The sequence below is a fragment of the Pempheris klunzingeri genome, chromosome 14 (genome assembly GCF_042242105.1).
Source record: "Pempheris klunzingeri isolate RE-2024b chromosome 14, fPemKlu1.hap1, whole genome shotgun sequence".
Classification (NCBI taxonomy): Eukaryota; Metazoa; Chordata; class Actinopteri; order Acropomatiformes; family Pempheridae; genus Pempheris; species Pempheris klunzingeri.
The window spans coordinates 1488865-1503812 of NC_092025.1; the positions used below are offsets into that span (position 1 = coordinate 1488865).

The 14948-nt window shown below is 43.2% G+C and overlaps 1 protein-coding gene across 1 annotated transcript in view; it reads left to right on the plus strand.

The window, feature by feature from the left end:
* The first annotated feature begins 5440 nt into the window (after positions 1-5440).
* auts2a (activator of transcription and developmental regulator AUTS2 a) overlaps positions 5441-14948 on the plus strand; it is a 275046-nt gene continuing 265538 nt past the window's right edge. The window contains exon 1 of the mRNA XM_070843885.1: positions 5441-5710. Coding sequence (XP_070699986.1) covers positions 5441-5710 — 270 coding nt within the window. The remainder of the gene's footprint in view (positions 5711-14948) is intronic.

Below are 14948 nucleotides of genomic sequence, written 5' to 3' on the forward strand. Positions count from 1 at the left end.
TCAATTTCGTTTTCTTTTTTTTTTTTTTTAGCAAATATGCTTTCTTGTTTTTCAGCTCCTATTCCTCCAGTTTTATGTTTTCCGTTGTTGGGATTGACCTTTAAGCCAGTCACAGATGGGGGTCAGGGGATCATTATAACAGCTGTAGAGTTGTGCACACTGGAAGCCTCGGTCAGCGGCACCGTTACAGACCTGACAGCATCATCGTCATTATTATTCACAGTGCTGCTGAGACTGCTGCTGCCGTGAAATACGATAGAGATCATATATGTCTGTTGCTAGAACAGCAGTCCTACTTTGACTTTTTCAAATCCACACACCCAGAGTGCTGTGTGACAGTGAATGGAGCTGTGGAAGCAGAGAAAGTTTGGGTGAAGGTGTAATTAAAGCTGATTATGGTGAGGCAGGGGGGAGGGTAGGGCAGCACATTCGTCTTCCCCACCTAATGAGTAGAGGCCGGCAGAGCTGAATTGGCTGCCTTGCTGTCGTCTCTCCCTTTCCATGCCACTTTGTCACAAGGACACTCCTCCTAGAGGATGAGACAGGGTCAAGTGCATGTGTATCCCCTGGCATTATTCTTACAGGCTGCTGGGGTCCCTGTTCGAGCGGGCACTGGGAATTGAGGCACTTTAGCAAGCGCTGAGCTGCACCACTCAGCCTCTGCATCATTAAACCAGGCTAAAAATACACAGCCCACCCCTGCCCCCCCTGTTCGCAGAGGACCAGTTCATTGCCACGCCGAAAACAATCGCTGACTCCTGTTCATAAGAGATGTGACACCGTCATTTTTCACTCCCTCTTTAAATTTGATCAGTGTCATGAGGCTATGGCAATACAGTAACAGTACGCTCAACAAGCCATTATTAAGTGCCCCTCTCTTTCACCCACTAATTCATACGCGATCACTATTGATACCACTGCTACCATACAGATTCACACTGTGGTGTTCACAAGGTTTTTAATACCAATACTCATCCCATGAATGAACTTAGAAATCAATATGCGTTGGTGTCATGCTGGAGTGACATCTGCTACAAGGCATCCACTCAGTGCTGATGACAGAGCCCACACTGTATGTGCTGCATATTTACAGCAGCCACTGATCAGCCCCAGTATCAGTTCATCTAATTATTTCTTGTGAAATTATTTTTTAATTAATTGTTGAATCAGGAGAGAGTGAAAAATGCTCATCATGATTTCCAAGACCCCCCCAGCTCATTACCTGATTCATTGATTAGTATCAAAACCATTGTCAGTTTCCTTTTTATTAACCAATTCATTCATCTACAGTCTATATATTTAACTTCGTTACTCATGCAAACGCTGCAGATTAAATTTAGAGATATGTTTGCTCAAATGTAGACAGGCATCTGACTCTTTTGGTGAAATCTAATACTGGCCTGAGCCAACAGTGCTTTTCAAGAATGACTCCTGAACGACCTGCCTAAATAGATCTCTGTAAAGCAAGCTACACGGCTCCGCAGCAATCTGTGTGAATACATTCATTCCTGCCAAATGTTGCATTCTATGGATTTTGAGTTACTGCACTCTCACATAATAATGTTTCTCTCTCAAGGGCAACACAACATCAATACAATAAATCATGCAGCAGTCATCAGTCAGCCACAGAGGGCTTACTTTATGGTTACTCGTTGGCTCAAATGTGGAGCATTTTCAAATCAATCACTGCATCCAGTGTAGCGCGGTAGGCTATTTTTTTTACAATGCACCGCATTGTTGCAATGCCATGGACACTGCAAAGGCTTAACTACATGCTCCACAGGTGCAATCACTTAGTCAGTCTGGGTTCCTGGGTGTGAGTCACTAGAATCATATGGTGATGACCTGCTGCACAAGGTCATTTCTTCTTCAAATGCCAAGTGGTTACCCTGCAAATATATGCCGTGCTTAGTTTGCAGTTTAGCCTTGGTTGCTGTGTTACTGTGAGGTCAGAGCTGTGGTTGTGTTTGTTGAGGTAGCTACTGTTCGCTGGCCCTGGGTGTCCCCGAGGCAACAGACACCTCAGAGGCACCTTCATGAAGCAAATGATGCGCTGACACCTGAGCTACAGAGTTCAGCCTCACTCCTCACCTCAGTGATCTGGATGACACCAAACACTGGTACATGTAAATGAATGTCGTGCTTTTTGCCCACTTGTTGCCCTCTGGGGTAAAACCCTCCCCGGTTTAGCGGCTGAGCTTGTTCGGCAGCTGTGTGCATCTGACTAGCATACTTTTCAATTTCCTGTTTGTTGTAATAATTATGCTAATTAATGCATATTTTTGCACCTCCTTGTCTGAACAGCTTTTCTAACAAGGCTGTGGTTCATTAAATAATGACCTACCACTGTCGCAAAGAAACCTCATTTATTCTTATTATCATCACACACAAACTTTGCATGTAGTGCTCGTGCACTCACTTGTGCTCACTAGGATATTTTATTTCACACCAAACACTAAAGGCCATTTAAAATGTGTTCCGACGGTGTGAGGAGGCTTCTCTGACTCGGTCTTCGCCATGTTCGTGGTTGCACAGACTCTCTGCTAAACCCGGAGCTGACTAAATGTCCACAGAGCACTATTTGCGCTGAGGAAGAAGCGTGCAGCCTGTAAAGCGGCACTGCGGCAGCGCCGTATCACTGCGCCCCGGTCCCCCTTCTCCGGGATCCTGAAGCTCGGATCTGGGGAGAGGAGGAGGAGATACCCTGTGGTTTTCCTCTGCGGGATCTATTTTGTCAGCTCCGAACCGTCTTGTGATTTATCTTTTTATAGTGACCGAAGGCCTGCAACTTCTCCGGACGGTCCCTGCCCACTCGCAAGGGTTTGCATTTCTTCGTTTTGCATGACGTGTCTTGGAGCACAAAAAAAGAGAGAGACAGAGAGAGAGAGAGGGAGAGAGAGAGAGGGAGAGAGAGAGAGAGAGAGAGAGAGAGAGGCTTGCTTTTGTTGTGTGTCTTACAGTGGAAAATGAAGCTTGGAGAGCCGGAGCAGGAGGCAGTGGCAGTCCGCTGCTGCTGCTGCTGCTGCGGGCTGGACTGGAGCTCCGAGCCGGAGACCTGCTGACAGAGAGGGAACACAAGGGAAAGAGTCTCCCAGTGAGCCAGAGCAGCCAGGGCGAGTGCTAGAATACAGTTCTTTATTCCAGCAAGCCATATTTTGGGAGCTGTTTGTGCAGTGTGTGTGTGTGTGTGTGTGTGTGTGTGTGTGTGTGTGTGTGTGTCATTAGATAAGTGCTGGCACGGGGCATCAGGTTAAAGGCATAGGTACTGGAAAAAGGTTTAGGACCGTTATTATAGTAAAGGTGCATTTACCTTGTTTGCATGTTAGAAGGCAGACCATCTGCATGGATCTTGATTGGCTGCTGCAGAGTTAAATGCTGGATGTGCCTTTGTTATGTATCCATTTGATTATGTGCCTGTTTTTGTGAATGATTATAACTGGGCATGGCGGAAACATTGGGGACTTCGCAGGCCGGAGCAGAACATTTGAGGGCGACATGTATGTTGCAGAGCCCGTGTGAGCTACATGACAACCTGTGTCCAAGGAGACAATGTAAAGTTGAAGATGGTGCTTGACTGTGACAGACTGGTGTCTGTGTGTGTGTGTGTGTGTGTGTGTGGATGCACAAAAGGTGTTTTCCTCTGTGTCTCAAACGTCCACCAGCATTTGGAGGTATGATAATTCAGAGGAAGGCTTTATTAAAGGCTGCAGTTTGTTGATTCACTTTTCTTCCACATAGAATACCATGTCTATGATGTAATGGATGAGAATTGATATTCTGGACACACAGAGAGGCCATATGTGCTTTTACACTACAATGCTAGGGAGAGTTTCAGTGGCTTTAGGCCTAGACTGTAGGCTATGCCTTGAGAATGATCCAGAATAAGACTGCAAGCTGTTGAATGTTGCATCCTTATATCATAAAGCAGCCAGATGCCTTCACTGTCAGGCAGTGAGGGCATGTCCTGCTAGCCTCTATAATAAAGTGCAGAATGGCATTTCAAAAGGTTTTGACATTTGTCTTGATTTTCTCACAGTGTGTGTTTAAAATCTGTCCCTGTTGAGTTAGACCTGCTTTCAGTCATGGAAGAGGGACATTTTTGATGGGTGGAGTGTTTGAGCGAGCCAAAGTGATACTTTGAAAGAAATGAATGGTGAATTGAGAAAGGCAGTGATGATGAATATGATAAGTGATGTCTGGTGGATGTTTACAGGTCTGAATCGTTTCAATCAAGCAAGAAGCTTTTTTAAATCACCACTTTGTCTGCTATATGTGGGCGCCTCAGAAGGATTTAACTGTAATATTGAAGATGTTACACCACACATAGTCAGTCAAACCTGGAAATGCTACTGAAATGTACAGTACCGAAATACAACTTTGCTAATTGCATTAATTTATATAAGAAGCAAATTAGAAGTGGAAGGACAGAGTGCACCGACACTCATTTGTTCTCAATACAACATTTGAATTAAAGCCTTGTTTCAGGCCAAAGAGCAGTCAGCATTGCACTACATGCTAGATTTTCTCTCTGTTACTTCAACAGTGACCAAAGGCGACAAGAAGTTCACGTTGATGGGCTTAAGACTCAAAGTAGCAAGGTAGAAAATTCGGGTACGTAATTAATTAAATAAATTGAATCAATAAAAAGACGGTTTAGGTTACAAGCTTGGCAAAAGCTGTAGAGACACCAGTAAAAGAGCACTTACAACACATAATCATCTCATCTCAGGGCTTAATGACCTGGCAGTGTAAGAAAACACGTTATGTGTAGCAGATGAGACTGTAGCTGCACTAATGAAACACTCGTCTTGTGTTATATAGAACGGCACCAGCCTTGTGTATACTGTACATCGCCTTTTGGAAAGTGTCTCATTGACTAGATGCACAATTGAACTTGCTGAGTGAACATGTTGCAAATGCTTGCTCTCTCTCTCTCTTTCTCTCTCTCTCTCTCTCTGTCTGTTTTGGTCTTGCAGGAGGGAAAGTTTGCTGACCTTGGGTAAAAGGAGTAGGTTACTGGAGAAGAAAGATGTGGCATCACCTGCTCAACTCACCATGGCGTGACATGTTCACTGAGCAGATATTTGCTTTAACTTGAAAAGCTCTTCCTCTGGCGGAATTGACAGCTTGGCGATAACGTGTTTAATAGATCATTTTACACCTCGGTTGTAGGATTTGATGGACTGCCTTTGGGGATCTTTGCTTGCAACCTAGCTTGGTTCAGTGACTCAATGCAGTTTTGAGTTCCTGTAAAAGGCTTCATCTGTTGGATATTACATGGTCACCCTGGATCTAATACATTGACAACATTTGCTTGGATATTGCGGTGATTCTCCTCGGGGGATTTCACACGAGTGGAGGTCGAACAGTGCCACTGTTTGGCACTTGAAGAGTTTGATTCTTTGTAAGAGGGTTTACCTGGATGTTTCCTATGAAGGACATGGATGGCCCTCGATCTAGTGGCCTCCGCAAGAAGAGGAAGTCAAGGTCAGCGAGGGATCGGGAGAGGAGATCAAATGGGATAAGGAACAACCATGTTAAGGGCTCCGTCTTTCGCTTCTCCTCTGACTCAGAGCGGGAGAGCAACAGGGAGCCCTCCTCATCCCGCCCTCGGCCCCCGCGAAGAAAGCGAAAGGAGTCTACTTCTGCTGAAGAGGACATCATCGATGGCTTCTCCATCACAGGGTTCGTGACCCTTGAAGCTCTGGAGGTGAGTGCTGAACCGTAGCGGTAGCCCCTTCAACGTTGTCCCACCTTGTGTGTGTGTTGAGCTTTTGCATGAAACTCCAGTAGAAAATCTGTCAGTGCTGTGTGAAGATGTGTTTATTATCGTGTGCCTCCCTGACTGGGTCGGCCCAGCGCTCTGGCTGCACATTTGGCTGTTGTGTGAGCCGGAGTCGAACAGATGTAGGTTTAAATGTAGTGCTGCGGCCAGAGATTACTATCTGTGTCACCGAGAGGCTCTTGTTGTTGTGTGTACTGCTCTGGATTTGTTTTTCCAGCAAAGCCTTACACCAGATGAGGGATGTTCAGCTATGGTTGTAGTGGCTGTTGTGCCTTTGTACACTTTGGAGTGAAAAAGCAATTTGATCCGTGTTACAGCAGTTTATTCAGAGTGGGAGTAATTTATTGTGCACTGGCTATCCATTTTCCTTGGAATGCAAACCGGGTACAGGCTGCCTTCCAATGATATAGCTCTGAATTATGACTTACACAAGCAAGCGTTTTATATATACAGAACAACAGCTCCATTTCCCTGCAGTGGTGACTTACAGATGGGTGACAAATTAAAGGAGAAGTGTCTAAGCAAGGTGTTGGCCTCCAAAACGGCTTCAGTGCTCCTTGGTATTGATTCTGCAAATAGTTGGAACCTTTTTTCCCTCATGTGGCGTTCCAGTGATGATGGCGGAGAGCGCTATCTAACACATCGCTCCAAAATGTCCCACAGGTGTTGATTCGGTGCCTGCGCAGGCCACAGCGTATGATTCAAAGGATTTTCTTAATCTTTCCTTCTTGAGAGACTGCTTTGCCCTCTCTGGAAGCAGCTGCATTTGTGTGTTTCTGTTTGTTCACTCATTCACTCATTCACTCATTCATTCATTCATTCAAGGTGCTTGTTTCTGAATAGTTTGCTGTCTGTATGTGGCATTGTGAGCATTAGGAGTTTCACAGGAAACATTACCTGCCCACAACTGTTAATTTGCATCAGACATTTTATAGCTTTTTAGGATTTTCTGTTCTCTCACTGACTTCACCCTGCAGGGTGTGAAAACAGTGTGCATGTTCACAAGGTCAGAGTCAGGGGCGTCCTGGGATAGCACAGCCACAGACACGCACTCTCTAATACATGCAGTGCGATACCAATCTCTTGTTCACTGGTGTGACCCATCTCAAGGATATGATCACACACTCATCCTCACTGTATACCTTTGTTCGTCAGATCGACACTTACCACAGCTCAAGAAGTGTCTTACAGTCGTGTTTTTTTCATTCTGCTTTATCAGAATCCGTCTATTCAACAGTCATGGGCTCTTTCTCTTCTCCTTCGCCTCGTCTGTTGAATCCCTGCTATTCACAGTTTGAGTGAATGTCTGGTTAGATTACAACTCAGAAATAATTGTGGAAAAGTTTAAAGCGAGTAGCTCTTGAGTTTGGAAGGTCACTGTACAGTTTGTAAAACAAATAAGCTCAAAAGATAATCAGGTTTATTGTCATTGTTCGAATCGGAGCCGCACATACAAGCAATGAGGTGCCATCTTCTCTTCTTATATCTTATATCACATAATATAAAGGGTAAAGTTATTTTAGTTAATATTTCATAGCCTTAAATCAAAACATCCCCTGCATTTGATTCCCCTGCACAGAGTTTTACTCTGAGACAGTCAAGTGAATGGAAAACATACTAATAAATCAAAATATATTACAGTACCAAATTGAGTGATTTGGAAGCCACTGTTTCTTCTCTGTCTCAGACTGGTTTAGTAAAGTAAATACACACAAATGAACAAGTGAGACCAAAACAAAAAGTGCTGGGGTCTGTGTGTGAGCACACATGTGTGAATGTGACTAAACTATTTAGTGCGGTGTCACCTTACAGGGAAGAGAAGGGAGATGGATAGATGGATGCAGTGTTGCCTTGCATTACTTCTTACAGTTGCTGGAGAGCTTTAAATATAACACTGTGTTGCACTGTGTCCCCAATACCAGCCTTAATAACAGAAGCTGTGCGGTGATTCGTATCGCTGGTCACTCAGTCACTGAAAGTAGGGTCTGAACTACAAGTCCACAAAGCTCCTTCCACCATCTTGATACCCTTCTGTAGCTCAGTACCCCTCATGCTGTCTTGAGCTCGCTTCAGCCTTTTTGTCCAGATTCTTGTGATTCCAAGGCCCAGAGTGTGCTGATCAGTCTGCTGATTATACTCTCCATCAACAGATTAGTTGTGTGACCTATAAAATGTCTGAAAATGGTGGCAAATGCTCGAGTGATGTCTTGTTTTCTCCAATGAACAGACCCAAACCACAGAGATATGTATGGCCAGGTAATAATAGATACAATATCAAACCGCGCTGTGGGGTCCTAAAGGCTAAAGAGTCAGGATCGTGGCTGAAAGGTCAGTGGTTTGAATGTCAGGATAGATCTTTGAAATGTGGCCATGGAATAAGAATGAGGTCCTCGCCCCAGTTAGTACCTCTGAAGTGCCTCTGAGTGAGCCACTTGACCCCCCACTAACTTTCATTATAGCTGTTCACAGGCCAACGATAGAAGACATATTTTACTTGGCAGCTCACTGTGTGTGTGACTGTGTTAAAGTGATGACTGAGGGGCAGTCATGGAGCTGCTGATACAGGTAAAAACAAGTACAATAAAATGAAATGCCCCCAGAAAAAATCACCTGAAAGTCTGTCTTGTTGTGCCCCCCCCCCAATGACTCAGAGATAACCATTCATTCATTCTGATTAACTTTCAATTATGGATCAGATTTATTAGTGCTTTTCTTGCATTTCACTGTGCCAATCCTTAATTCATTGGATTTCTGTTGATTCAGTATTTTTTGGTATCATTTTCACGATGATTGTACTTGAGGGTCCTCACTCTTGTATGTAATATTTGCATGATATGGGTCCGGCTTTTTCTTTGGCTGCACTGATTTAAACCCTTTCTTTCCAAGTGTGAGCTGTGTGTACGTGTGTGTTTCTACCACACAGTGTAAAAGAACTCCTTATAGTGTATACATGCAACTGTGCACAAGCACAACACAACTACAGTGGCTCTTTTTCTGTCTGGGTAAAGTTAAATTCTGATGAGGTCAGACCCCTGGAGGTATATGCTAGTGCTCTCCATCTGTCACCACAGTGCTGGAGCAACACTGCTCCCAGGCCTGCTTTTCATGTGCACGCTGATATGTTAGCCTTGCATTTCTCTTTTGCAGTCTCAGGGCTGAAGCGTCCATGATGAGGCTCTTGAGATAGTCAAGTAGCTTCTGGTAGATGTTCTACAACATGTTGTTGTCTTGATTATTTGGCTGTGGTTGAAGTTGAGTAGTTGAAAAGGAAGTTTCTGTTGGAGTAAATCTTGCCCGTCAGCTGGGAGAAAGCATATTACTGCGTGTTGGTTCTCTCTTTCATCAGAATCAGACAGTCTTCACCTACAGCCAAGTATTAACAGAACAGTGATTTGCTGTCCACTTATGCAGGATGTGCTTCTCAAATACACACACCACAAGTTAATGATTTTGAAGTTTCAAAAATGCCTTGTAAAATCCACCACCATGGCTGTCATCTCGACAACCATGACTAAGACAAGCTGTCTACCTGCATATCCCCTGAACTGCTGAAGATTAGAACTCAATAAGGCTGCTAATACTCATGTTGAATTGAAAATATGAGCACAAAGCAAGACTACAGAGTAACAGATGAGCAGAAAATAGACTAAGTAGAATATGAGGATAAAGCCGGTCTTCATGTCAGACATAATGGGAGAAGCGGAGGTTAAGCTGTGAGTCATTTTGAGATTCTCTTATTGATGGTCGAAACACTTTGTAGTTTTATGCTATGTGGTTTCTTCTGGCTTCATTTGTAGTTCAGGGATTTAATGTTTTGATACAGTGCAGATATTGTGAGCTTATTAGTGTTATGGAGGGCTAAGGCACTACAAAAATATGCTACAGTACCTAGTAGGCCATTGACCATTTGCCCCTTGTTGTCTCCATGTAAAGTTTCTTCTTTATGTCCCCAGACTGTGACCTACTGTACTTATTTTCCTGAGCCCAAACTCTTTCACTTTAAATTGAGCACGAAATTACAAAGATGCATTGAGGAATGTTCATTGTGCTGAGATCAAAGTCACAGCAGCCGCAGCCCTTTAGAACGAGTTGGTTTGGAGACAGATTTTTATTGAGAGGCGTCTGAGCAGCAACCTTTTACAGCACTTGAAGAAATTGCTAAATTATGGAAACAGTTGCTGTTTCACCCATTTCACTTAAAAGGTGTCCCTAACCTCTGCACGCCTGTAAAGGCCGGGATTGATTTTAGAGTGTTGTCTTGATTGATTTATTGCTCCTTTGTTTCCCAATGATTATTAGTCTATTAGTGTGTCACACGCACATCAAAAGATAAATGCTCCTTAACCTCCATCTCTGCAGCTACCACAGGCTTGATCGGGCTCCCGTCCAATCCCACCCTTTAACCTTTCCAACCTTCCTTTCACGACTGTTCAATATTGCACCTAAAGGCTAGTTTTTTAACTCACTTAACAACATCTCATCTTCTCGCTCAGCAGGTGAACAGCAGTCTATTACATGATTGACTGCCTGTGATAATACGATGAACAGCACAAAAGCAGCTGTGTGTAAATGAGTACATTTGCAGTGTGTGTTCTACTCTGAGTTTGCATTTAAAGGTCTGGAAAGACTTCTTAATTGACAGTGCCCCACAGAGCTCCTGCAGGTTTTGTTGTTTCTCTAAATAATTTCCTTCTCCAACTTAATTTGTTACACACCATAAAAACAGAGGAGAACAGATTCACCTAACGCACAAACAGTGTACAGAATGGCACTGGGCACGTAACTGCATAACGCCACATATGGGTGAGACTGGGACAGCAGCCTAGTGCTGGGATGGATGTGCAGAGCTGACACAAGCAGTTCTAGGGCCTGCGGTGTATACTGGTCCTGTTCATTACTTAATAAAATAAACTGGAAAAGTTTGTAATAGTTGTTTGATCATCATGTTTGATCAGAGTTTTTGCACAGGTCAAAAATGTCTGAAGGCTTCAGCTGGGTGTTCATTCATTTGGTTGACCTGTTCGTCTCTCTGTATATTCAACACTTGGTCCTGATGTGGTTGAGGTTTTTTATTCAAACAGCCAGATTATATTAGATATGGTTCCCCTAAAGATGATTCCTAAAGATTTTCCTTCCTCCCATGTTTTGCCAAAATACAACTTAAGACTCAGCTTCTAGACTGAAGACTGTAGACTCTTTTTAGACTTTGAAGACACATCAACAGTAAATTTAACCACAATTTTGAGTTACCTGACAAAAACCCACCTTTTGCTGCTCAACAATTGGGAAAAAGGAGCAAAAGTGCTAAAGCATTTTACAGCTCTTTTAATGCATATTACATCAGGTTGCACAGTATCACTGGATCTGACTTGTCATACATAACTGCACCAAAACAGAAGACTACTGGCTGCTGACCACCAGAGAGCGAGGAGATAGTCAATCGATTACAAAGAGCTTTAATGCCTTTCACTGCAGGCTTTATACCACACTGACAAGAAGTCCATGAAAGGGATATGTATAAACCATGTGTCTGCTGGAGGAGAAATATTTCCGTAAGAGCTGTGGATATCCTCTGCCTGTGCTTTTTCTTGCCATTTACAGTTCATTTCAGTATGACTGATGCACCACCAGGACCTTGTTGGTTCCAATTAAGTGCCAATTTCTTTTTGATTTCTGCTGCTCCCATAACTTATTTAATTTTAGGCACCAGCTTCCCCTCCATCTGTCACACCCACGCTGGCCTTGGAAATCTGACACATTGGAGTTGGGGCATGGTGGAGCATCATAGCTCATGGATGAAGCTGAGTCATCGTGCCTGTGGGTGGAGGTGGTTTGGAGTGAGGAGTTCAACAAAATGATAATAGGTTCATTGATAAGTTGTCAGACCTTCAACTAACAAATAACGGCGAGCTAATTAATGGCTATTGACATTTAAAGTGGAGCAGGAGTTAAGGGCAGGTCTCCGGCCGTTGCTGAGAGGATCAACTGTGGTAATTATGTCAACAAAGGCTATTCCTCTCATATGGCCAAATGAAGATGATGAATTGCAGTTTAACAGTCTGGCATTTTTCTCGTATGCAGTCTGTGGGATGATGCTGTCGGCTTGCCAGCATTTCAAAAACAATTGATTTTCTTTGGCACAGCCCTCAGAAGTCTGCCTAGAGGAAGACTTGTAAGTGTAGGCAGAGGAGATTGGTACTTCATTGTATGACAGAGGCTAATATGAAATCAAATGTATTGACAGCTTGTTTCCAAAAGACCAGTAAAAAAATGACATTTCAAACAATTAAGACACATAAATATCAAGCCAGGTTTTCATAAGGCTTTGTTCCGGAGAGAATGCCGGTTGATGAACAAGGACACCTTTTCTTTCATGAAGGCTCTCCTTGAGCCAAGCTGCCTTGACAGATATTTCTGTCTAGTGAATAATACCACTTTTCCAGCCCTTTAATTAATTTTCTACCTTCCACGTGTATTTATTCCAGTCTGTTGGCAGTAATGGCACATATTCATTTAGCTGCATTTTGGAGGTGCCAGATAGTGATGTATGGTATACATTAATATGCTGTGACAGCCCAATGACTGACATATTAATGAAATAAGCTGTCAGGTCTGGATGTAAAAAAAAGAAACCCTCCAGATTAGATTTTCTCTGTTATTTCGCATTTCTAGACGGCTTCTAGCAACTCTGATGTGTGCACTAACATTTAGATACTAATCAAATTCAGTGAACATTCTCCTGTGAGTATGCAGCCACTTTAGGAGATGGAGTCTTTGACTGGGACATGAACTGAGCCCTGGCCCTGTTTAAAGCCTCATTGATCTCCTCCCAGTATACGTTCAGTATCTTGTCTGTCTAATTGACCACTCAGGTCTCTGGTCTGTTGTGATGCTCCTCGGCCGGTGCTGATGCCAAACATTTTTGCCACGGATGCAGATTGATTTGTAAAACTTAATTTTGTTTGCATGCTTTACAACACAGGTGTTATGTTTCCAAGCAGATTTGTCATTTTTCTGCCTGAGTTGGTGCCTTTACTGTCTTTCCATCTGTTGCTAACACGTGTCCCAGGGGACTGGACTGTAAATGCATAGAGCCAACAGGCCATAAAATCTAGGTGTTAATCCACCTAAGATGCATTTAAGATCTTATCACTGAAAGTAGGAGGCATTCAGATGAAATCAGGCACATATAGCAATAGGAAAAACATTTGCATTAAATTGGGGATCTGGAGAAGAACAGTGAATGAAAGACGGGCAGTTTCTAGCTAACATAGCTGTTGTCATGTGTAAATGTAACCCAGCAACATCTAGACACAACTTGCATATGAAATGCAAAGTGCACAGGCTTTGATTGATGTCCTGATGCACAGTTCAGCTCATAACCACCTGAGTCACATGCTCAACACCGAGACCCTCATCTCACTCGCTGGGTGAGGAACTGACACCGGTGCATTCGTATGAACTCAGGCAAAACAAATAGCTCGGCAGCAGGGGAAATGTGCAACAAGCAGCATCAATGTTTGGAGTTGACGTACAGGCAAAAAGGAGTGGGACTGTGGGATGTTACACTCTCCTCCAAACTGTATGAACACATTTTACAAAGATATTCTCAGTTATTCCAGCCATACTTTTGCAGCGAAGGTGAACTATGTTGACTCCTTAGCTGTGGGTTGTGCTAAGAATCTAGAGTGTGTGTTTTTACAATACTAAATTTAAGAATCGTTTGAATTTCAGAGCCAGTTCATCTCTGAGAAGGATGCTATTACTTTTATTTAAAGTTTTATGAATGTACAAGAATGGCACATGGAAGTATTTTCCCCTGTCCATCTTAAAGCATAGTTTCTGTTCAGTGTATTACCTAGAGGTTGTTTTGAATGCACTGAAAGCTGGAGTAAACACTTTAAATGTCAGTGTGTATTATGCCGTGCAATAGACAATTTCTTGAAGGTCAGAAAGAAAGAATATATTTGTTCACTGTTTGCAAAAACGGTGTGCTGCTGTTGTAGAGATTTATGAATGGCAACCAATACCAAGGAACACACAAGTCTTCCATCAGCTTATGTCTACATTAAAGGCTAATCTTTGGCTAATTGCACACCCGGAGTGGCTGAAGAACATTGGATTAATGGTTCCACCTCTTTAAGACCCAAGTCTCCCTGACAGTTGTTAATGTGGCACACAGCTCTGGAAAAACATTGCTGTGTATCCTCACCCAAGTATTAGCACAGAGGCAAATTATATTCTCAGCCTAATATAATTGACTTGCCTCACTTAACAAAAATACATTTCCCTGGTCTGCGTGCCACTAGCTCGCTGAGCCCAGACCATTTTCTTTTCCATTTCATCTCTGTTTTTTTTTCTGGCAGGTTCCAGTGACAGATGTGAGGGGAGAAAAGATAAATGTTTGCGGAGGCTGATTGTAAAATGCCATCTCTGAAGTAGAGCCGTGGCCAGAGTCTCACTCTCTCTTTTGTGTGTAATGGCCCCCATGATGATGCATTTGGACAGATATTTTTTTCTACTTGACAGGAGACCCTTTTCATGCTTAAATGCACAGTGAATACTAATGGTGGTGCAGTTAGGAATGTGTTAGCATGTGTGTGTCTTTGCACCATGGGGCCTGTGGACTTGCGGACACAGCCCTGTTGAGATCTCTACCTGCAGCTTTGATCCCCCCCCTCTCCTCTCTGATCCTTCTTTCAAACCGAGCCAACCTACCACTGTTTCCATTTCCATCTGCTTCCATTCCTGCACTCTCAGATAAGCTTTGCTCAATAACTGCGCTGCTTCAGTTCTTTTTTAATAGAATTGTTTACATTAATCCGAATGCCAAACTTTAAATCATAATCACATGCTTTTTGCAATATTTAGAGAACTGGCATATATCATAGAAGCTAATACCTAACAATTTGCTTTGCTCCCAGCATCTTGGGTTATCCCCTGGCTTGGCTATGTAGTGCAGTATGCAGTTATATCTTTTCCAGGTCAAATGATATTGAAATACTAATTAAAGGCTCCATGGTTGTGTCTCAGCGTGATGTCATCCCCCTGCCTTTGCCTGTGGAACTAACTGCTCTAGATGCTCAGCAGGAGGGTTTATGTGGACTGCTTTAGATGAGAGTCACTCAGGTCCATTAGATACAGTTTTTCAGTCAGCCATGTT